A 22,207-nucleotide genomic window follows, 5' to 3' on the forward strand; every position below is an offset into this window, starting at 1 on the left:
CTCTTGTCCATGCCAACATGCTGAACGTATACGCTGTGGATCACTAAGATGGGAGATCTAGTGATGATTATTTTGGAAAATTTCCTCATGAGCACTGGACATGTGCACACACCCCATATAAGAAAATATATATCAACCTATAGCATCCTGTCTCCATTTATATGCTGATAACCCAGCTAAAATTGAAGGAAGCCCAATGGTTACAAGTTAGGATAGCTACAGCGCACAAAGATGATAGAGTAAAACACACTAAAGATCACCTTGAGAAAGGAGTCACTAACGCCCCAAAGTATCACCGTATCTGCTGAGGTCCACTTAAACTCAAGTTTAAAACCAGAGGCAGGAAGTGGGAGTGAGGAATTCCAGCAATGGTAGTAATGTATGATGGATGGTAAAGAAACACCCACCTGCTACGTTCCAGGAACCAGCCTTTTCCTTAACGTACAAAAGTGTCCTCCCTTACTGGTTGTCCTTACGCTATGCAGCACAAAACGCCAGATGAGACTAAGATGCTCTGAGGGGAGTAGCATACTGTATTTTCTTTAAGTGTTGCATGTCAGTCGCATCGCAGATACAACGTAAAGCTGCTTACTGTGTACCAGACACGCGAGGCCACCACTTTAATACCACAGGAATTGGTTTTACACACGTACAAAGTCGCAGATGAAGTGCAATGGAACTCTGTGTGAGAAAAACAACGTGTCCATTTGCACACACCGGAGCCCTTTTTACTAGGATTCAGACTCCATTTCAAACAGATGTAGAGATGCCGAACACAGACTTGATCAGTGTTATCTAGCAATGTACTTTTATCACTTCTGTGTTTCATTATGCAAATAAATGCACAATATGAGCGAAGAAGCAGCTCAGCACGGCTGTGTTGCATGGAACTTGGTGCATCCAGTTGGGCTACTTGGTGCGAGTGAAGCAACAGTTAAGAAAGGACCTATCTGTAATCTGCCTACTGGGAATAAAAAATAAGCCACTTTATAGGTTCTACGAAAATTAACTGATATTGTCATGCCATCTACCTTATCTTTCAGGACACTACTGACCTTGCTGTTCCTGGTGGATTTCCATGTGCTGTTCTTTGATCACCTCCAAGAGCTTTTCCTGCTGGTCTAATAATCGCTTTTGCTGCACTTGCTGTTCCTTGATGACTTGTAACAAAATTGCATGATCCAGTAGCTCTGCTTTTCCAGCGTCTGTGTATGCGGGAAAAGAAAAAACACCCAAAAGCAGGATACATTATGTATGAGTAATCAATCAATCAATCAATCAATCAATCAATCAATCAATCACATTAGTCTAGTATTTGGTCTGAAATGTTAACAGGCTTTTCAACCTACACGCGAGACATTTATGGACTTGTACATATTCTCCTGCTATTTTAAAAAAAATACATGGCTTTATATTTCTGGTTTCCTTCTGTGTTTTTCAACAAAGCCTTAACATTGTCCTGGCAGAGGTGTTTTTCTTACACTTGTATGCAACACAGACTCTGTTTACACATTTGTATTTAAAATGACTGTGCCATATCCAAGAGCAATGAAAACAGAAACTTTTGCCTGAATGATTTAACAGCCTTGGTCAAAGCTACAAAAGTAGTATTTTTAAGGTAGAATTTTTGTTTTCATTGTTTCTCGACAGTACATCAAACATCACAGCCAAACCGTAGTACATACATTTAAAATGATTTGGATTAACAAAAACTAGAACCAACAAAACGTGTCCACACACAAATTAGTTGTTCTACAAAGAGTAGATCAAAAATGTTAGTAAAGTGCACATTGAGCAAATAAAAAAAAATGAGCACATACAGTAAATTGACAGTAACGCTCACATACACTCTTAAACATACATTGGGTAACCATGCTTACGTTCTGCTAGCCTTCTAAGCTCAGCTGTGAAGGTCCCAGGAAAGCGTGAATGGAAAGAGAGAGTAATAGGAGGTCACAATAGTGCATCAAGAAACCAGTCTCTTAAGAACTCTGCTGTTTCTACTCGTGAGACTGTCTGAAGCTGGTTATCGTTTGACAGGGAAATTCAAATATGTCTAAGCAGATCTACTCTATAATGCAAAATTAGACTTCTCTCTATGATTTACTAGAATGCAGGGCTCTACTAAGAATTCAAAGACTTTCCATTACTAACTTTTTGAAATATAAAACAAACAAAAAAAGCACATGTAATATAAATGGATAATAATCTACTATAACCCACAGTACCAAATTAGGCTTTAGATGTAATTTTTTAGACTGAAGTTCGACTCTGTTTTAATATTATAAGTGCAGAACCTTTTTCCTGTGTACCAGTTTCCACAAATATTTGCAAAAGATTTTGTTACAGTATCCCCTCTAATTTAAAAAGTACAATTAAGATCTCTCCTTTGATGATCAGTAGGAATCCCCTTTAAACTGTATCATGTTTCCCTCTTGATATTTTATATATGCAATGGTTAAATTATTTACTTTTCTATAATAATCTTTTTATTCAATGTAATCCATAGGGACAAAAACAAGAACAGACAACCAATTACAGGGTATGGTAATCACTACCTTTATATCAGGGTACAGTTATTACTACTTTTTTTTATAACTTGGGCACAGTTATTAATGAATTTATTAAAGGGAAGATGAAAATTAGAGACCCTCAATAACTCAATGAAAACAGAAATCTAATGTTATAATTATCCCACAGGGATTTGTATCCATATAAAACTCACCAGCTGCTAATCAGACAGATTCTGTGTAGGCTTAATGCATCTATACTGTACCAGAAGGTTGTAAAACCATCATCAGTTCCTTCTGGGACACACTCTTGAGCACATTATACGGTGAGAGTTTTGATTAACTTTACGTGGTGAGCATTTAAAACTATAATCTTAAAAAAAGAAAACCAACACACCCTCATTAAAGCATTAAATTCAGTGTACTGAAAGCATATAAGCAGCCATAGTAATCAGGTGCAGCATTTTACAGAAAGCAAAGAAACTGGTGCTAAATAGTGTCTCCAATAACAAATAACACGTTTCCCTAGGTAAAGCCACCTAGCTTCGTCAGAGAGGAGACGCTTTTTAGCAGTGCACATCCAATCTATGGCCCTCATTCCGAGTTGTTCGCTCGGTATTTTTCATCGCATCGCAGTGAAAATCCGCTTAGTACGCATGCGCAATGTTCGCACTGCGACTGCGCCAAGTAACTTTACTATGAAGAAAGTATTTTTACTCACGGCTTTTTCTTCGCTCCGGCGATCGTAATGTGATTGACAGGAAATGGGTGTTACTGGGCGGAAACACAGCGTTTCAGGGGCGTGTGGCTGAAAACGCTACCGTTTCCGGAAAAAATGCAGGAGTGGCCGGAGAAACGGTGGGAGTGCCTGGGCGAACGCTGGGTGTGTTTGTGACGTCAACCAGGAACGACAAGCACTGAACTGATCGCACAGGCAGAGTAAGTCTGGAGCTACTCTGAAACTGCTAAGTAGTTAGTAATCGCAATATTGCGAATACATCGGTCGCAATTTTAAGAAGCTAAGATTCACTCCCAGTAGGCGGCGGCTTAGCGTGTGTAACTCTGCTAAATTCGCCTTGCGACCGATCAACTCGGAATGAGGGCCTATGTTTCTCAGTATCTTAGTATTTATGCATTCTTATATTTATATTGCAACCTATTAGGGCTATTTTAAACTATATTGATATAAATAAACATTTATTCCTTTTAATTATCCATCCATTCTTTGTTATTGGAGACACTATTTAGCGCCAGTTTCTTTGCTTTTTGTATTTCTATTTTTGGGACTGACAATCCCTTTACTGGCAGCTGTGACAGCGCGTCTGGTTTCCTTCTTTTCTTGGCAGCATTTTACTGGCCTAGTACATGATCAGCATTCATTTTGGCGGGTCTATCCACCTATATGAAGGACATGGTGGATGAAGGTGTACAGACCAAACCAAAAAAAGGCATCGGCCGGGGCGTGGCTTGGCACGGCATGGAGTAGGCAGCATGGTGCTGTCGCTCCCATCAAAAAACTCCTCTATGCCATCCTGTGCACCCGGTATTTAGGCTGACCCTGTACACACCCTGGGGCGAAGTGAGCTGGAGTGCGCTACCTGGCTGATGGGATTTTGGCCGCGGCGGTTGGTGAGACCTGTCCCCGCCCCGGACCCCCAGACACGCTCACCGGCCGTGGTGCTTCCTGCTGTCTCCTTGCTGTAATGATGCCCGGGAACCTGCTGGTGCTCGCGACGGCTGTACTTCACTGTCGGCCGCCTGATCTGACCTCCGTGGAGCTCGGCTGGCTGTCCTGCGTCCGCGGCGCCATCTTGACCACGTGCGCCTGCTATCTCTGGCTGCCTACGGATCTGTGGAGGCCTCCTCACATATAGAGGTATTGTGCCTGTTGCTTTTCCGGTGTGGGGGACCTCACTATATACTATTGCTGGGAGTGTGCAGGCTCAATTTCTTTATGTTCTCAGTCTGCATATAGCATTGTGCTGTAAAGGAGAGGAAGCCCTGTGTTACGCTGGTGGATTTAATTATATCCTCATTTGTACTCTGCTTTTCATTGCACCACAGCTCTTACTATTATTATTGGATGTGTCCTGCATATTTGGTGACTGCCTGACCGTGTACAATGGAGGAGCGGTCTTGTATCTACATATAATACGTGCTGTGTGACCCAACTTACGCCCTTTGTGTCAGTCTATATTACACCTCCTGGTGGCTCTGGGAGTTTTGGTGGCACGAACATGGGGAAGACCGGCAACGCAGATGGGGCTGCTGCAAGTCTGGAGACTTTTGCTAGGAATTCTCAGGTGCAGACTCCCACACCTGCCCAAGGTGCATCTCCACCGTCTCCTTGGACCGCCTCAGGAGAGCCCTCCGCTGCTGATGTTATGCAATCTACTCAACAGATCCTGCAGGCCATTATTACGTCTGAAATGCAGGTTAATGACAAGATCGGTCAAGTTCAAGCTAATGTTTCACTCATTCGTCACGACATGCAGAAACTCTGTGAACGTGTGGGAGGAGTGGAACAACGGGTGTCGGATCTTGAGGATGCAACCACCCCACTCAAGGACCGTGTTGCTGATCTTTCTTCCCAAATGGCTGCTGTTAAAACCAAGCTGTCAGATATGGAAGGCCATTTATGAAGAAATAACATATGGTTTGTCGGTCTGCCTGAGCGAGCTGAGGGCTCCCATCCGGAAAAATTTCGGGAGAATTGGCTCTTGAATATCTTTAAAAAAAAGAGGACTTTAGTGCGTAATTTGCAGTGGAACGTGCATATTGTCTGCCTTTTCAAGCTCCTCTGCCAGGCGCTCCGGCAGGTACCTTCACTGCCCGCATGTTACATTATAAGGATCGAGATGCTATTCTTCGCCTAGCGCGGGTACAGGGCCCGCTGAAGTTAAAAAATCACTCTGTGGCAGTTTTTCCGGACTTTGCAATAGACGTGCAAAAATCTAGGTCACAATTTCTGCATATCAAACGGAAACGGAGAGACAGACAGATCCACTACTCTATGTTATTCCTGGCTCGGCTCCGTGTGGTGTATGAGGGATCTACACACTTCTTCAACTCTCCGAGGGAGGCTGAAGCGTGGTTGGAGCAGAGGCCTCATGCTCCTCGTTGAAACCGAAACTCTTTGTTATACTGGTTCACCAATTCTTTTTTACAGGTCTTCTGTTGTGTATAGGTGTATATACCTAGGTAATTTACTTGCCGTTGAAGGTTCTGCCCACTTCTTTAACTCTCCAAGGAAGGCCGCAGTGTGTTTGGAACAGAGACCTCGTGCTCATCCCTGCATAGAGTTGCTATTATGCCTTTGCTTTGTCACATGATTTCTTTCTTCCTTTTCAGGTTTTTTTCCTGTGTGTAGGCTGCTATGTCTAATTATTTTGTGTGTGGGTTTGTTCCTATGCCTCTTTACCGGGGGCCATTTCCTTTTATCGAGAGCCCTTGCTGTGATATAGTATTTAGGGGTGTTTATTCCTAATTGTCCCCCTTTCATTATTTTGGTGTTCTTAGTTTAAGTAACAGGAGGTTTAGTTGGGATATAGGTATATCTAGGTTTGTGTTGGATGTACAGAGTGGGGGATGGTTGGGTTTTTGCTGTTTTATTGACTTTGTTTATTTTTTGGTATTTTATCCTATGGTCAAGTACGGATTTTGATTTACTACTGATATATACTTTACGTTTTGGCATCACTGTTCGCTGACTGCTCCAGGTTTTCTTCATTTTTCCTGTGCAACTGCTAATCTGGACTCCCTGTATTATGCTGGGATTTCTCCTGTCAATTTGTTTCTTCTCTTCTTTCCTCCTATTCTTCCCTTTTCTCCTGTTTCCCTTTTCAGTATCTTCCGATGCTGGTAACACCTGAGGAGCTTCACCTGCTCGGCTGGAACATACAGGGGTCTCAACAATAAGTAAAAAAGTATAAAGCGGATATTGTTTGCTTTTCAGAAACTCGTCTTACTGGCAGCAAGACGTTAGCTCTGAAAAAACCATGGGTGGGGTGGTTGTTGCATTCTACTTTTTCACAGAATGCCAGGGGAGTCTCTGTGCTCATCAAAAAAATCTGAAAATTTCCATTTAGATCATAGTCAAATAGATCAATATGGCCAATATGCATATATGTAAAACTTGCGCTTCAATCAATAGTGCAGCTATAATCACTAGGGTGGTTACCCTCACCCTAAAAGGATCATGACCAGAATCTGGTGTTAGTGATTATGCGCACCACTGGGGTAATAAATCCAAATACCGTGTCAAGGCTTCAAACATATGTAGTCACTATCCAAATGTCCAGAAAATGTCTCTACAGGGTCAGGAGATGTTTATTCATCAATTCGTTATACTTCAGATCTTCCTTCCTGATAGTGTGACTCGACTTGCATATATGAAGTCCACACTCATCCCAAAATGAAAGGAAAATGGATATAATAGTGAAGTACGTTTTAATTCACAGAGTTTGAGTATGGTTCTCTGTCCCCCTCAATGTCTGATGCCATTATAATTGTAATTCTTAAGCAAGGTAAGGACCCCACCTCCCCGGGCTCCTATCGCCCTATCTCTTTACATTCCACGGACATTAAGATTTTGGCCAAAGTTCTAGCTGTCCGTTTAAAATACTGTAATCACATCTATTATCCACAGTGACCAGATGGGTTTTATGCCGGGAAAGTCTACGATACAGAACCTCCGTAGACTCTTCTGCCATTTGCAGAGAGGGGACCGACCCGAGTCGGGGGCAGTGGTGGTGTTCTTGGATGCTGCCAAGGCCTTTGACTTGGTAGAGTGGGTATATCTGTGGAAAGTACTTCTTAAAATTTGCGTTCGGTCCTAAATTTGTTCGGTGGGTCCAGCTGCTGTATTCTTCTCCGGCTGCTTGAGTCTCAGTCAATCGTCATGTGTCACAACCCTTTCCACTGGAGAGAGGTACGAGGCAGGGGTGACCGCTCCCTCCGGCCCTGTTTGCCCTTGCCATTGAACCGCTGGCTATTTGCATACGTACGTCTTCGGACATTGAGGGTATTAGAGTTGGGGACCATGTAAATGTTATCGCACTTTACGCTGACGACATGCTTTTATTTCTTAATGATTCTGAGCAATCATTACTCTCTATGCTCCAAATAGTCAATCACTTTGAAACTTATTCTGGTTTACAAATATACTGGAACAAGTCCAATATTTACCCCATATCTGGTGTTCTCCCTGCTGTGATGGACCCTTCCTGTCCGCTGCAGTGGACTCTCCAGTTTAAATATCTGGGAGTTTGGATATCTTCCCGTCCTCAGGACTATGCTGCGCTGAATGTGGAGCCTGTCACACATGATTTTAAAAAGAAAGCTCATTTGTGGAAAAAACTTCCTCTTACTGTTATGGGCCGCATTCATTTGTTTAAAATGTCTGTTCAACCCAGGTATCTATACTTATTGCAACATTCTCCTGTATATATACCCCCCAAAAAAATTCTCCTCCATTGACAGTGTTGTATCCTCTTTTATTTGAGGTGGCAAAGCGTCTAGGGTAGCCATGAAAGCCTTGGTCAAGTCCAAGTTGGATGGAGGTCTGGGTCTTTCCAGTATGCAAATATACTACTTGGCCTCTCAACTGGTCCACCTTTCTGGTTGGCTTCTAGGTACGGGCGGAGATACGAGTTTGGGGTTCTATGCCGAGTGGGTGGAGTCTTCTCTTTCCTTGCTTCACTTTCTGCTTTCTGGCTCTATTCTCTCTGGCCTCCCTCCTATTCTCAGACAGGCTCTCTTGTTATGGCGTCTAGCGCATACTTTTTTTTGACTGGCATGACATTGATGTAGATACACCCCTGTGGTTTAATGATTTTTATAAAGAATTGCTTCCTTTATCCCCAGTTAATTTATGGTTGAAGGTGGGAGTTACAACAGTTCCTCAGCTCTATGACAATGGCACTCTTAAAGCATTTGAACAGACACGTGGTGACTGTGCTGTTGCTAATTCTGCCTTCTTCCGTTATCTTCAGTTGCGCCATGCACTGCAGGCACAATTTGGTGCAGCCCCTCTAGCTATTTCGGTGTCTCCAGTCAAAAAACTGCTTCTTACACTGGGCGCCAGGGGACACATATCTACGATCTATGCCGCATTGAATGTGCATGTCAATTCACATTTATTTGACACCTTGAAACTTAAATGGAAGAGTGATCTAGGTGACCTCTCTAACGAACAGTGGACGTAAATTTTGAGCTCCATCAAGTATACTACCCCGTGTTAGATATCAGCAGGTATACTTTTATGTCCTACATAGGGTATATCGCGCTCCAGTGATGCTTCATAAAGCACACCTTCGACCTGATACCTGCTGCCCAAAGTGCAATGAAGAAGAAGCTGATTTTTGGCATTTATTATGGGCTTGCCCGAAGTTAGTACCGTTTTGGGTTGCGGTTTGGACATTACCCTTACAGAACCATCTCTCCTCTGTTGGACCCTAGACTATGTCTGTTTGGGCTAGATATTGAGGAGACACATTCCCTGGTCTTATACAGGATACGTTTTATACTTAACTACCTTGGCAAAGGTATTGATAGCCAGAAAGTGGTTTTCCCCTGATTCACCCAATATCTCCCATTGGAGGGCTTTAGTTAATGAGGTCTCTAGGTGTGAAAAGGTGATGATTAGATCTAGAGGCACGCTGGTTAATTACTTTGGTAAATGGGATAGATGGAATACGTCGCTCTTTGGAATGGGATTGTTGCAGTGAGGAGCATGTCACACGTTATTGCTACCGGATTCCGGGAGATTGCTTTAATATTGGAGCTGTCTGTGCGATGTCTCATATTTATGCTTTTGTTCTGTTTATATTTCGCTGTGTTCCTGCTTATGTCAATTGATACACTGCGTCTCACTAATTTTATGATAACAGTCTCGATGTGTTGTTTCATATGCTTTGGCATAAACCTACTTGACCCACTTTTATGTGCTTTATGTAATTTTCCTTTTTTTCTTCTTCTCTTCTTTACGGTTTGGTTGTCCCTGTTTTTATGTTTGTATGTTGTGAAAACACTTCCAATAAAAAAGTACTGAATAAAAAAAAAAAACAGCCATCGGCCATTGTTTGGATACATGCTCTGAGCTTAGGATAAGTAAAAGTCTGCATCTGATGTCTTTCTAGATTACTGTAGCTGCTTATGTGTTTTCAATACAAAGGAATTCAATGCTTTAATGGCAATGTGCTGGCCTCCTTTAGCTTTTTAACATGAATTAGAGAAAAAAAGAAAGAAAGAGTAGAAAGAAAGAAAAAAAAAAAAAGAAAGAAAAAAAAGAAAAAGAAAGAAAAAAGAAAAAGAAAGAAAAAAGAAAAAGAAAGAAAAAAAAAAGAAAGAAAGAAAGAAAAAAGAAAGAGAAAAAAAGAAAAAGAAAGAAAGAAAAAAAGAAAAAGAAAGAAAGAAAAAAGATAAAGAAAAAAGAAAAAAAGAAGAAAGAAAGAAAGAAAAAGAAAAGAAAAAAGAAAGAAAAAAGAAAAAAGAAAGAAAAAGAAAGAAAGAAAAAAGAAAAAGAAAAAAGAAAAAAAAAGAAAGAAAAAAAGAAGAAAGAAAGAAAGAAAAAATAAACAAAAAGAAAGAAAGAAAAAAGAAAAAGAAAAAAGAAAAAGAAAGAAAAAGAAAGAAAGAAAGAAAGAAAAAAGAAAAAGAAAGAAAAAGAAAGAAAGAAAGAAAGAAAAAAGAAAAAGAAAAAAAGAAAGAAAGAAAAAAGAAAAAGAAAAAAAGAAAAAAGAAAAAGAAAAAAAAAAAAAGAAAAAAAAAGAAAAAAAGAAAAAAAGAAAAAAAGAAAAAAGAAAGAGAAAAAAAGAAAAAAGAAAGAGAAAAAAAGAAAAAGAAAGAAAAAAAGAAAAAGAAAGAAAGAAAAAAGATAAAGAAAGAAAAAAAGAAGAAAGAAAGAAAGAAAAAGAAAAGAAAAAAGAAAAAATAAAGAAAAAGAAAAAGAAAAAAGAAAAAGAAAAAAAGAAAGAAAGAAAAAAGAAAAAGAAAAAAAGAAAAAAGAAAGAAAAAAAAAGAAAAAAAGAAAAAGAAAAAAAGAAAAAGAAAAAAAGAAAAAAGAAAAAGAAAAAAAGAAAAAAGAAAAAGAAAAAAAGAAAAAAGAAAAAGAAAAAAAGAAAAAGAAAAAAAAGAAAAAAGAAAAAAAAGAAAAAGAAAGAAAAAAGAAAAAGAAAGGTATTTCTACGAAGTCCATAGGTTTCACAGGATAACATTGGGATATGATGAAGTGACAGCGGATTTGCACCAATCGGTCAAAGCTTTTTGGCCTCCCAGCATGCAACGGGCCCATCCCTATATCCCCGCCCCTTGGCTCAGGCAAATCAGTTGTATTCCCAAAGCTCAAGGTAGGAGCATCATAGACAGCCCTAATCAGGCGAGAACACCACGCATACACACCCTTCCGTACAAGAAGGAAGAGGTTAGTGAGTAAAAGGATCCTCAAATCAGGTGCGTCAGGGTGGGATCCCTGTGGAACCTGTGGACTTAGGAGAAATACCGTTATCAATGGTAAGTTCTTACCATAACGTATATTTCTCCGGCATGGTCCACAGGTTATCCACAGGATAACATTGGGATTTCCCAAAGTAATTTAGTGGTGGGGACGCTCCTGATTGGACAGGAGAATCCTTCGCCCGAATTCAGAGTCATGAGAGGCAAAGGTATCCATGGCATGTCTAATGAATGTGTTAATGGAAGACCATGTGCCTTACATATCTGTTCTGCTAAAGCACCCATATTTGTTCTGCTGAAGCACCATGTTGTGCTGCCCATGATGGACCTAGCTTACGAGTAGAGTGAGCAGAGACAATAGCTGGAACAGGGAGATCAGCTTGAGAATATGCTTCTGAAATCGCCATCCGAACCCACCTTGCCAGTGTCTGCTTATCAGCAGGCCATCTTCTCTTATGAAATCCGTAAAAAATTAAGAGAGACTCTGTCTTTCTGATGGCACTGGTACCATCCACATAGATCCTTAAGGCACGGACCACTTCCAGCGATGCATCTTCCGCAGAAAAGCCCGGTACCTGGAAAGACGGGAATACAATTTCTTCATTAAGGTAAAATTTAGATACCACCTTGGGAGGATACCCAGATCTAGCTCTAAGAACTGCTTTATCTGGATAAATCAGAAATGGGGAACGACATGATAATGCCCCTAAATCTGACACTCTTCTAGTTGATGCCATGACCAGTAGAAAGAGAACTTTAGCTGTCAACCATTTAAGATTCACTTTATTAAGTGGTTCAAATAGGGCAACTTGAAGGGTCTTTAGGACTAAATTTAAGTCCCAAGGCACTGTAGGAGGAGCAAAAGGAGGTTGAATGCGCAGCATTCCCTGAAAAAAAAGTACACACATCCTGTAAGTTGGCAATTTTCTTTTGGAACCATACAGTCAATGCTGACACTTGCACTCTCAATGAAGCCACCTTCAAACCTATATCCATTCCTGCCTGAAGGAATGCTAAGACCCTGGAAACTCTGAAAGACTTAGGGTCCGTTTTCCGTTCACTGCACCAATGAATATAGGTTTGCCATATTCTATGATAAATGCGAGCTGAGGAAGGTTTCCTTGCTCGTAGCATTGTTTGAATTACCTGTTGTGAGAATCCTCTTGACTTCAGGATAGAGGTCTCAAGAGCCACGCCGTCAAAGACCATCGATTCAGATGTCTATGATAACAAGAACCCTGTGTCAATAGATCTGGACATTGAGGGAGCAGGAATGGAGCATCCATCGACATTATCTGCAGATCTGTGTACCAATGTCTTCTGGGCAAGCCGGAGCTATTAGTATCACGGCACCCTTTTCTTACTTTATCTTTCACCACCCTGGGTAATAGGGTGATTGGAGGAAACACATAAGCCAGATGAAAGTCCCATCTCACCGACAGGCCATCCACAAAGATCGCTCTGGGATCCTTTGTTCTTGACCCGTATGCAAAACTTTGTTGTTCTGACGGGACGCCATGATATCTATCTCTGGTAACCCCCACTTGTCTACTAGAATCTGGAAGACCTCCGGGTGTAGAGCCCATTAGTTTTCCTGAATAGCATGTCGACTGAGAAAATCCACTTCCCAGTTTAGGACTCCTGGAAAGAATACTGCGGACAAGGCTGGATGATGAAGATCTGCCCACTTTAGTACGCGACTTGCCTCTTTCATCGTTTTTCAGCTGCGAGTTCCTCCATGATGGTTGAGGTACGCTACTGCCGTCGCATTGTCTGAGTGGATCTGAACTGGTTTTCCCTGAAGAATGTCCTTTGTCCTCCGATGAATCCTCATCTGAAATATGTGTAGCCTGCGAGGATGAAGATTTACTTACAACTGGTTTATCAGCCTGTTTCTTATGAGAGGCTGCTGCTGGAAGTGATAAACCGCAGGTGGGAAGCTGCATGTAAGGGTTAATCGTGTAACCTATCCCTGGTACAGGAGTTGGAGAAATTATCCGTTCAGCTATACTGGATAAAGTCTGTGCAAACATAGCCCAAGGTGGATCAACCTCCACCCGAATCTACCTTGTATTTTTCAAGAGACCCTGGTGAAAGCTTAAACAATTTTCACACAAACCAAACTGAACCACATACTGAGAGGTTAACACAGCTTTGCAAGACAAACATGATATGAGTGTTGATGTTGCTGTGAGTGTATCTTCCTCACCTTTGCCGCTCTTAGACATGATAAATAATCAACACGTCCACAGTGTACTACACAATTTGTGACTGTAATCACTTTAAGCTTTTTAAAGTGACCTACAATACGACCCTACCCATGCACCAGCATTGAGGATCGGATATGAAAAAAACTGACAGAATATATAGTAAAGTCAGCAATCACACTAGCAGTCTGTAACGTTATACATTAGTATAATAAGCAATATGAGCACATCATCAATTACATTTCAAGTATGTATGAGAACATATTACTGAGTCATGTTTAAACAGATCTACCGTATTCAGACGCATAGCGAAAGAAACAACAGTAATCGTATACAGACTCATATGCAATAGCCACTTATCTAACTATTCATACTCAAAAAGGTAGAGACTTAGTGCTGTATTACCCGTACTCAGTAGAGTGGGATACAGGGAGACTCACCTCGCTTTCAGGACCGATCAATACATTTGCGAACGCTGAGTGGATCCAGACGCTACTTAGTGTACATTGCCGCTCCATGACTCTATAGTGAACACAGATGCACCAGTCACACAGCCGCCTATGCTGCAAATGGGTTCCCTTCGTGTATAGCGTCTCAGATGGAAGCAGGAAACAGTTCATTGCGGGAGACTCGGAGGAAACTGGTCATGACCCAGGGGGAGGGGCGACCAGGAGAGCATGCGTCTCCCCACTGCTGACATAAACCATAGTCTTTGATCCCTAAAGCCTAGCGCTGGTGCACCCGAGGTGGCAGCCACGTCAGCGACTGTTTGGTAGTCTCCTCTCAAAACAGTGCGGCTGTGTCCGTATTCCCCTTCTAAGCGGAACCGATGCCTTACCTTCTCCCCGTGCTCCGGCCACAGCCTGGTAACGTCTGCTGGACCTGCTAGTATATCTGACACAGACACCCACCGAAACAGCACTGTACTCGTGGGTAAGCACTGTCACGACCCGGCGAAGAGTTGTTGGAGCGACTCTTTCTAAGGTACGTATAAGACGCTTTTTAGAAAGATCACTCAAGAAAAAAATAGTAAGACTATAAAAATAAAATAAGAAAGTTCAGGGCTGCTAAAAACCAGCAGGCCTGTTGCATGCTGTCGCTTCATCATATCCAAATGTTATCCTGTGGACCCTGTCAGAGAAAGAGAAAAAGAAAGATTTTAAACCTACCGGTAAATCTTTTTCTTGTAGTCCGTAGAGGATGCTGGGGACTCCGTAACCATGGGGATAGACGGGCTCCGCAGGAGACATGGCACTTTAAGAAAGACTTTGGATCTGGGTGTGCACTGGCTCCTCCCTCTATGCCCCTCCTCCAGACCTCAGTTAGAGAAACTGTGCCCAGAGGAGACGGACAGCACGAGGAAAAGATTTTAGTTAATCCAAGGGCAAGATTCATACTAGCCACACCAATCACACCGTATAACTTGTGATATACTATCTAGTTAACAGTATGAAAAAACAACATAGCATCGGTCCAAAACCGATGAAACTATAACATAACCCTTATATAAGCAACAACTATATACAAGTCTTGCAGAAATAGTCCACACTTGGGACGGGCGGCCAGCATCCTCTACGGACTACGAGAAAAATATTTTACCGGTAGGTTTAAAATCTTATTTTCTCTAACGTCCTAGAGGATGCTGGGGACTCCGTAAGGACCATGGGGATTATACCAAAGTTCCCAAACGGGCGGTAGAGTGCGGATGACTCTGCAGCACCGATTGAGCAAACAGGAGGTCCTCCTCAGCCAGGGTATCAAACATATAGAACTTTGCAAAGGTGTTTGACCCCGACCAAGTAGCAGCTCGGCACAGCTGTAGTGCCGAGACCCTTCGGGCAGCCGCCCAAGAAGAGCCCACCTTCCTAGTGGAATGGGCCTTAACCGATTTTGGTAATGGCAATCCTGCCGTAGAATGCGCCTGCTGAATCGTGTTACAGATCCAGCGAGCAATAGTCTGCTTTGAAGCAGGAGCGCCAACCTTGTTGGCTGCATACAGGACAAACAGTGCTTCTGTCTTCCTGACTCTAGCCGTTCTGGCCACGTAAATTTTCAAAGCCCTGACCACATCAAGGGACTCTGAATCCTCCAAGTCACACGTAGCCACAGGCACGACAATAGGTTGGCTCATATGAAAAGATGAGACCACTTTAGGTAGGAATTGAGGACGGGACCGCAATTCCGCCCTATCCATATGGAAAACCAGATAGGGGCTTTTATGTGTTAAAGCCGCTAATTCCGAAACTCGCCTAGCCGAAGCCAAGGCTAACAACATGACCACCTTCCAAGTGAGATATTTCAACTCCACCGTTTTAAGTGGTTCAAACCAATGTGACTTAAGGAAACTTAACACCACGTTAAGGTCCCAAGGCGCCACCGGAGGTACAAAAGGAGGCTGAATATGCAGTACTTCCTTCACAAACGTCTGTACTTCTGGGAGAGAGGCCAATTCCTTTTGAAAGAAAATGGATAAGGCCGAAATCTGAACCTTAATAGATCCTAATTTTAGGCCCAAATTCACTCCAGTTTGTAGTAAGTGAAGAAAACTGCCCAGATGGAATTCTTCCGTAGGAGCATTCCTGGCCTCACACCAAGAAACATATTTTCGCCATATTCGGTGATAATGTTCACGTCCTTCCTAGCCTTTATTAGTGTAGGAATGACCTCATCCGGAATACCTTTTTCCGCTAGGATCCGGCGTTCAACCGCCATGCCGTCAAACGCAGCCGCGGTAAGTCTTGGAACAGACAGGGCCCCTGTTGCAACAGGTCCTGTCTCAGAGGAAGAGGCCACGGATCTTCTGTGAGCATCTCCTGCAGATCTGGATACCAGGTCCTTCGTGGCCAATCTGGAACAATGAGGATTGTTCTCACTCCTCTGTTTCTTATTATTCTCAACACCTTGGGTATGAGAGGAAGAGGAGGAAATACATAGACCGACCGGAACACCCACGGTGTCACTAGGGCGTCCACAGCTATCGCCTGAGGGTCTCTTGACCTGGCGCAATACCTTTGTAGCTTTTTGTTGAGACGGGACGCCATCATGTCTATTTGGGGCAGTCCCCACTGACTTGCAATCTGCGCAAAAAGACATCCTGATGAAGTCCCCACTCTCCCGGATGTAGGTCGTGTCTGCTGAGGAAGTCTGCTTCCCAGTTGTCCACTCCCGGAATGAACACTGCTGACAGTGCGCTTACATGATTCTCCGCCCAGCGAAGAATTCTGGTGGCTTCCGCCATCGCCACTCTGCTCCTTGTGCCGCCTTGGCGGTTTACATGAGCTACTGCGGTGACGTTGTCGGACTGGATCAGAACTGGTTGGTCGCGAAGTAATGCCTCCGCTTGACGTAGGGCGTTGTATATGGCCCTCAGTTCCAGGATGTTGATGTGGAGACAAGTCTCCTGACTTGACCAAAGACCTTGGAAATTTCTTCCTTGTGTGACTGCTCCCCAACCTCGGAGGCTCGCGTCCGTGGTCACCAGGATCCAGTCCTGAATGCCGAACCTGCGGCCCTCTAGGAGGTGAGCACTCTGCAGCCATCACAGGAGAGATACCCTGGCCCTGGGGGACAGGGTGATCCGCTGATGAATTTGTAGATGTGACCCGGACCACTTGCCCAGTAGGTCCCATTGGAAAGTCCTTGCATGGAACCTGCCGAAGGGAATGGCTTCGTATGATGCCACCATCTTTCCCAGGACTCGAGTGCAGTGATGCACTGACACCTGTTTTGGCTTCAATAAGCTCCTGACCAGAGTCATGAGTTCTTGAGCTTTTTCTGTCGGAAGAAAAACCCTTTTCTGCTCTGTGTCCAGAATCATGCCCAAGAAGGTCAAACGAGACGAAGGATTCAGCTGCGACTTTGGACTATTGAGAATCCAGCCGTGTTGCTGTAACACCTTCAGTGAAAGTGATACGCTGTTCAGCAACTTCTCCCGTGATCTCGCTTTTATGAGGAGATCGTCCACGTATGGGTTAATTGTGACACCCTGCTTGCGCAGGAGCACCATCATTTCCGCCATTACCTTGGTGAAAATCCTTGGGGCCGTGGAAAGCCCAAACGGCAACGTAATGACAATCCTGTACCGCAAATCTCAGGTACGCCTGATGAGGAGGATATATGGGAACATGCAGGTATGCATCCTTTATGTCCAGGGATACCATAAAATCTCCCCCTTCCAGGCTGGCGATGACCGCTCAGAGCGATTCCATTTTGAACTTGAACCGTCTTAAGTAAAGGTTCAGGGATTTTAAATCCAAAATGGGTCTGACCGAACCGTCCGGTTTCGGGACCACAAACAGAGTTGAGTAGTATCCCTTCCCTCTTTGAAGCAGGGGAATCTCGACTACCACTTGTTGAAGACACAATTTGTGAATCGCATGTAACACTATCTCCCTTTCTAGGGGAGTAGTCGGTAGCGCCGATTTGAAAAACCGGCGAGGGGGCACCTCTTCGAATTCCAGCTTGTATCCCTGAGAAACAATTTCTATTGCCCAGGGATCCACCTGTGAGTGAACCCAGATGTGGCTGAAAAGTCGAAGACGTGCCCCCACTGGAGCGGACTCCCTCAGGGGAGCCCCAGCGTCATGCGGTGGATTTTGCAGAGGCCGGGGAGGACTTCTGTTCCTGGGAACTAGCTGTGTTGTGCAGCTTTTTCCCTCTGCCCTTAACCTCTGGCAAGAAAGGACGATCCACGTACTCTTTTGCTTTTATTTGAACGAAAGGACTGCATTTGATAATGAGGCGCTTTCTTAGGTTGTGAGGAAACATAAGGCAAAAAATTCGATTTACCTGCTGTAGCTGTGGAGACGAGGTCCGAGAGGCCTTCTCCAAATAATTCCTCACCCTTGTAAGGTAAAAACTCCATATGCCTCTTTGAGTCGGCATCACCTGTCCACTGTCGGGTCCATAAGACTCGCCTAGCAGAAATAGACATAGCGTTTATTCTGGAACCCAGTAAACTAATGTCTCTTTGAGCATCCCTCATATATAAGACAGCATCTTTTATATGCCCTAAGGTCATTAAAATGGTATCCTTATCTAGGGTCTCAATTTCCGCTGATAAGGAATCTGTCCATGCTGCTACAGCACTACAAACCCAGGCCGACGCAATTGCCGGTCTGAGTATCGTACCAGAATGTGTGTAAATGGACTTCAAGGTAACCTCCCGCTTGCGGTCAGCAGGATCCTTGAGGGTAGCCGTATCTTGGGATGGCAGCGCTATCTTTTTTGATAAGCGTGTCAATGCTTTGTCTACCCTAGGGGAGGATTCCCACCGTATTCTGTCCTTTGGCGGGAAAGGATACGCCATAAGTATCCTTTTGGGAATCTGCAGTTTTTTGTCTGGAGTTTCCCAAGCTTTTTCGCATAATTCGTTCAGCTCATGTGAGGATGGAAAGGTGACCTCAGGCTTCTTTCCTTTATACATGTGTACCCTCGTGTCAGGGACAGGGGGTTCCTCTGTGATATGCAAAACATCTTTTATTGCAATAATCATATATCGAATACATTTAGCCACTTTTGGCTGCAATTTTGCATCATCGTAGTCGACACTGGAGTCTGAATACGTGCCGGTATCTGTGTCAACTATTTGGGATTGTGTGCGCTTCTGAGACCCCGAAGGTCCCGGCGACATTGGGACAGACATGGTTTGACTCCCTGACTGTTCCCTAGCCTCAGCTTTGTCTAATCTTTTGTGCAATAAATTTACATTAGCACTTAAGACATTCCACATATCCATCCAGTCAGGTGTCGGCGCTGCCGACGGAGACCTTACATTCATACACTCCCCCTCCTCCTTAGGTGAGCCTTCAACCTCAGACATGTCGACACACGCGTACCGACACACCACACACACAGGGAAGCTCTTTTCTGAAGACAGGTTCCCCACCAGGCCCTTTGGAGAGACAGAGAGCGAGTATGCCAGCACACACCCCAGCGCTATATGACCCAGGAAAAACACAGAATGTTTACCTTTATGTAGGTATATGCGCCAATTATGTGCCCCCCTCTTGAAAACCCTCTGTCACCGTGAGTAAGCAGGGGAGAGTCCGGGGAGTTTCCTCTCAGCGCTGTGCTGTGGAGAAAATGGAGCTGGTGAGTGCTGAGGGAGAAGCCCCGCCCCCTCGGCGGCGGGCTTCTGTCCCACTCAAAATTCTTAAAAACATGGCAGGGGCTCTTTATGTACCATGTCTCCTGCGGAGCCCGTCTATCCCCATGGTCCTTACGGAGTCCCCAGCATCTCTAGGACGTTAGAGAAGAGAGAAAAAGAAAGAAAAAGAAAAAAGAAAGAAGAGTGAGAGAGAGAGAGAGAAAAAGAAAAAGAAAGAGAAAGAAAAAGAAAGAGAGAGAGAAAGAAAGAAAGAGAAAGAGAAAGAAAGAAAGAGAGAAAGATAGAGAAAGAAAGAAAGAGATAGAGAAAGAAAGAAAGAAAGAAAAAGAAAGAGAGAGAAAGAAAAAAAGAGAGAAAGAAAGAAAGAAAGATAGAAAGAAAAGGAGAAAAAGAGAAAAAAGAAAGAAAGAAAAAAAGAAAGACAGAAAGACAGAAGAAATAAAGAGAAAAGAGAAAGAAAAGGCGAAAGAGAAAGAAAGGGAAAAAAGTAAAGGAGAAAGAAGGATGGAAAGAAAGAAAGATAAAAGAAAGAAAGAAAGAAAAAAAGAAAGAAAGAAAAAGAAAAAAGAAAGAAAAAAAGAAAAGAAAGGAAAGAAAAAAGATAAAGAAAAATAAATGAAAGAAAGAAAGAAAAAGAAAAGGAGAAAGAAAAAAAGAAAGACAGAAAGAAGAAATAAAGAAAAAGAAAGAAAAAAGAAAGAAAAAGAGAAAGAAAGAGAAAAAGAAAAGGCGAAAGAAAAAAAAATGAAAAAAGAAAGAGAAAAAGAAAGGAAGGAAGAAAGAAAGAAAGCAAAATAAATAAATAAAGAGAAAATAAAAAATAAAGAAAAGGAGAAAAAAGAAACAAAGAAAGAAAAAAGAAAGCAAGAAAAAAGAGAAAGAAAGGAAGAAAAAGAGAAAGAAGAAAAAAGAAAAAGGAGAGAAAAAGAAATAGACAAAGAAAAGAGAAAGAAAAAATAAGATTTTACTTACCGGTAAATCTATTTCTCGTAGTCCGTAGTGGATGCTGGGGACTCCGTAAGGACCATGGGGAATAGACGGGCTCCGCAGGAGACATGGGCACTTTAAGAAAGAATTTAGATTCTGGTGTGCTCTGGCTCCTCCCTCTATGTCCCTCCTCCAGACCTCAGTTAGAGAAACTGTGCCCGGAAGAGCTGACAGTACAAGGAAAGGATTTTGGAAATCCAGGGCAAGACTCATACCAGCCACACCAATCACACCGTATAACTTGTGATAAACTTACCCAGTCAACAGTATGAACAACAACAGAGCATCAGTTCAACCCTGATGCAACAATAACATAGCCCTTATTGCAGCAATAACTATATACAAGTATTGCAGTAGAAGTCCGCACTTGGGACGGGCGCCCAGCATCCACTACGGACTACGAGAAATAGATTTACCGGTAAGTAAAATCTTATTTTCTCTAACGTCCTAGTGGATGCTGGGGACTCCGTAAGGACCATGGGGATTATAACAAAGCTCCCAAACGGGCGGGAGAGTGCGGATGACTCTGCAGCACCGAATGAGCAAACACAAGGTCCTCCTCAGCCAGGGTATCAAACTTGTAGAACTTTGCAAAAGTGTTTGAACCTGACCAAGTAGCCGCTCGGCACAGCTGTAATGCCGAGACCCCTCGGGCAGCCGCCCAAGAAGAGCCCACCTTCCTAGTGGAATGGGCCTTAACTGATTTTGGCAGCGGCAATCCAGCCGCAGAATGAGCCTGCTGAATCGTATTACAGATCCAGCGAGCAATAGTTTGCTTTGAAGCAGGAGCACCAAGCTTGTTGGAAGCATACAGGATAAACAAAGATTCTGTTTTCCTGACCCTAGCCGTTCTGGCTAGATAAACCTTCCAAGCTCTGACCACATCAAGTAACTCGGAATCCTCTAAGTCAGTAGTAGCCACAGGCACCACAATAGGTTGGTTTATATGAAAGGATGAAACCACTTTTAGCAGAAATTGTGGACGGGTGCCCAATTCTGCTCTATCCGCATGGAAAACCAGATAGGGGCTTTTATGTGACAAAGCCGCTAATTCTGACACACGCCTAGCCGAAGCCAATGCTAGTAGCATGACCACCTTCCACGTGAGATATTTCAATTCCACCGTTTTGAGTGGTTCAAACCAGTGGGATTTCAGGAAACTCAACACCACGTTAAGATCCCAAGGTGCCACCGGGGGCACAAAAGGAGGCTGAATACGCAGCACTCCCTTCACAAACGTCTGAACTTCAGGTAGAGAATCCAGCTCTTTTTGAAAGAAATGGATAGGGCCGAAATCTGGACCTTAATGGAACCCAATTTCAGGCCCAAAGTCATTCCTGACTGTAGGAAGTGAAGGAAACGGCCCAGCTGGAATTCCTCCGTAGGGGCATTCCTGGCCTCACACCAAGCAACATATTTTCGCCATATACAGTGATAATGTTGAGCTGTCACGTCCTTCCTAGCCTTTATCAGCGTAGGAATGACCTCATCTGGAATGCCTTTTTACGCTAGGATCCGGCGTTCAACCGCCATGCCGTCAAACGCAGCCGCGGTAAGTCTTGGAACAGACAGGGCCCTTGTTGCAACAAGTCCTGTCTTAGAGGAATAGGCCACGGGGTCCTCTGTGAGCATTTCTTGCAGATCTGGATACCAAGTCCTTCATGGCCAATCCGGAACAATGAGTATTGTTCTCACTCCTCTTTTTCTTATGATTCTCAACACCTTGGGTATGAGAGGAAGAGGAGGAAATACATAGACAAATTGGAACACCCACGGTGTCACCAGGGCGTCTACAGCTATCGCCTGAGGGTCTCTTGACCTGGCGCAATACCTCTGTAGTTTCTTGTTGAGGCGGGATGCCATCATGTCCACCTGTGGCAGTTCCCACCGACTTGCAAGCTGTGCGAAGACTTCTTGATGAAGTCCCCACTCCCCCGGGT

At 43.4% G+C, this 22,207-nt stretch overlaps 1 protein-coding gene across 3 annotated transcripts in view; it reads right to left on the reverse strand.

Annotated features, from left to right (window-relative positions):
- SLC38A10 (solute carrier family 38 member 10) overlaps positions 1-22,207 on the reverse strand; it is a 298,179-nt gene that overhangs the window by 61,823 nt on the left and 214,149 nt on the right. For 2 of the 3 annotated variants that reach the window (XM_063961107.1, XM_063961105.1), the window contains exons 15-16: positions 1,881-1,904; positions 1,056-1,205 (exon numbers count right to left, since the gene is read on the reverse strand). In XM_063961107.1, the coding sequence (XP_063817177.1) occupies positions 1,056-1,205; positions 1,881-1,904 (174 nt within the window). The remainder of the gene's footprint in view (positions 1-1,055; positions 1,206-1,880; positions 1,905-22,207) is intronic. The other variant, XM_063961106.1, reaches the window with a different exon arrangement.

The sequence above is a fragment of the Pseudophryne corroboree genome, chromosome 3 (genome assembly GCF_028390025.1).
Source record: "Pseudophryne corroboree isolate aPseCor3 chromosome 3, aPseCor3.hap2, whole genome shotgun sequence".
NCBI classification, from domain to species: Eukaryota; Metazoa; Chordata; class Amphibia; order Anura; family Myobatrachidae; genus Pseudophryne; species Pseudophryne corroboree.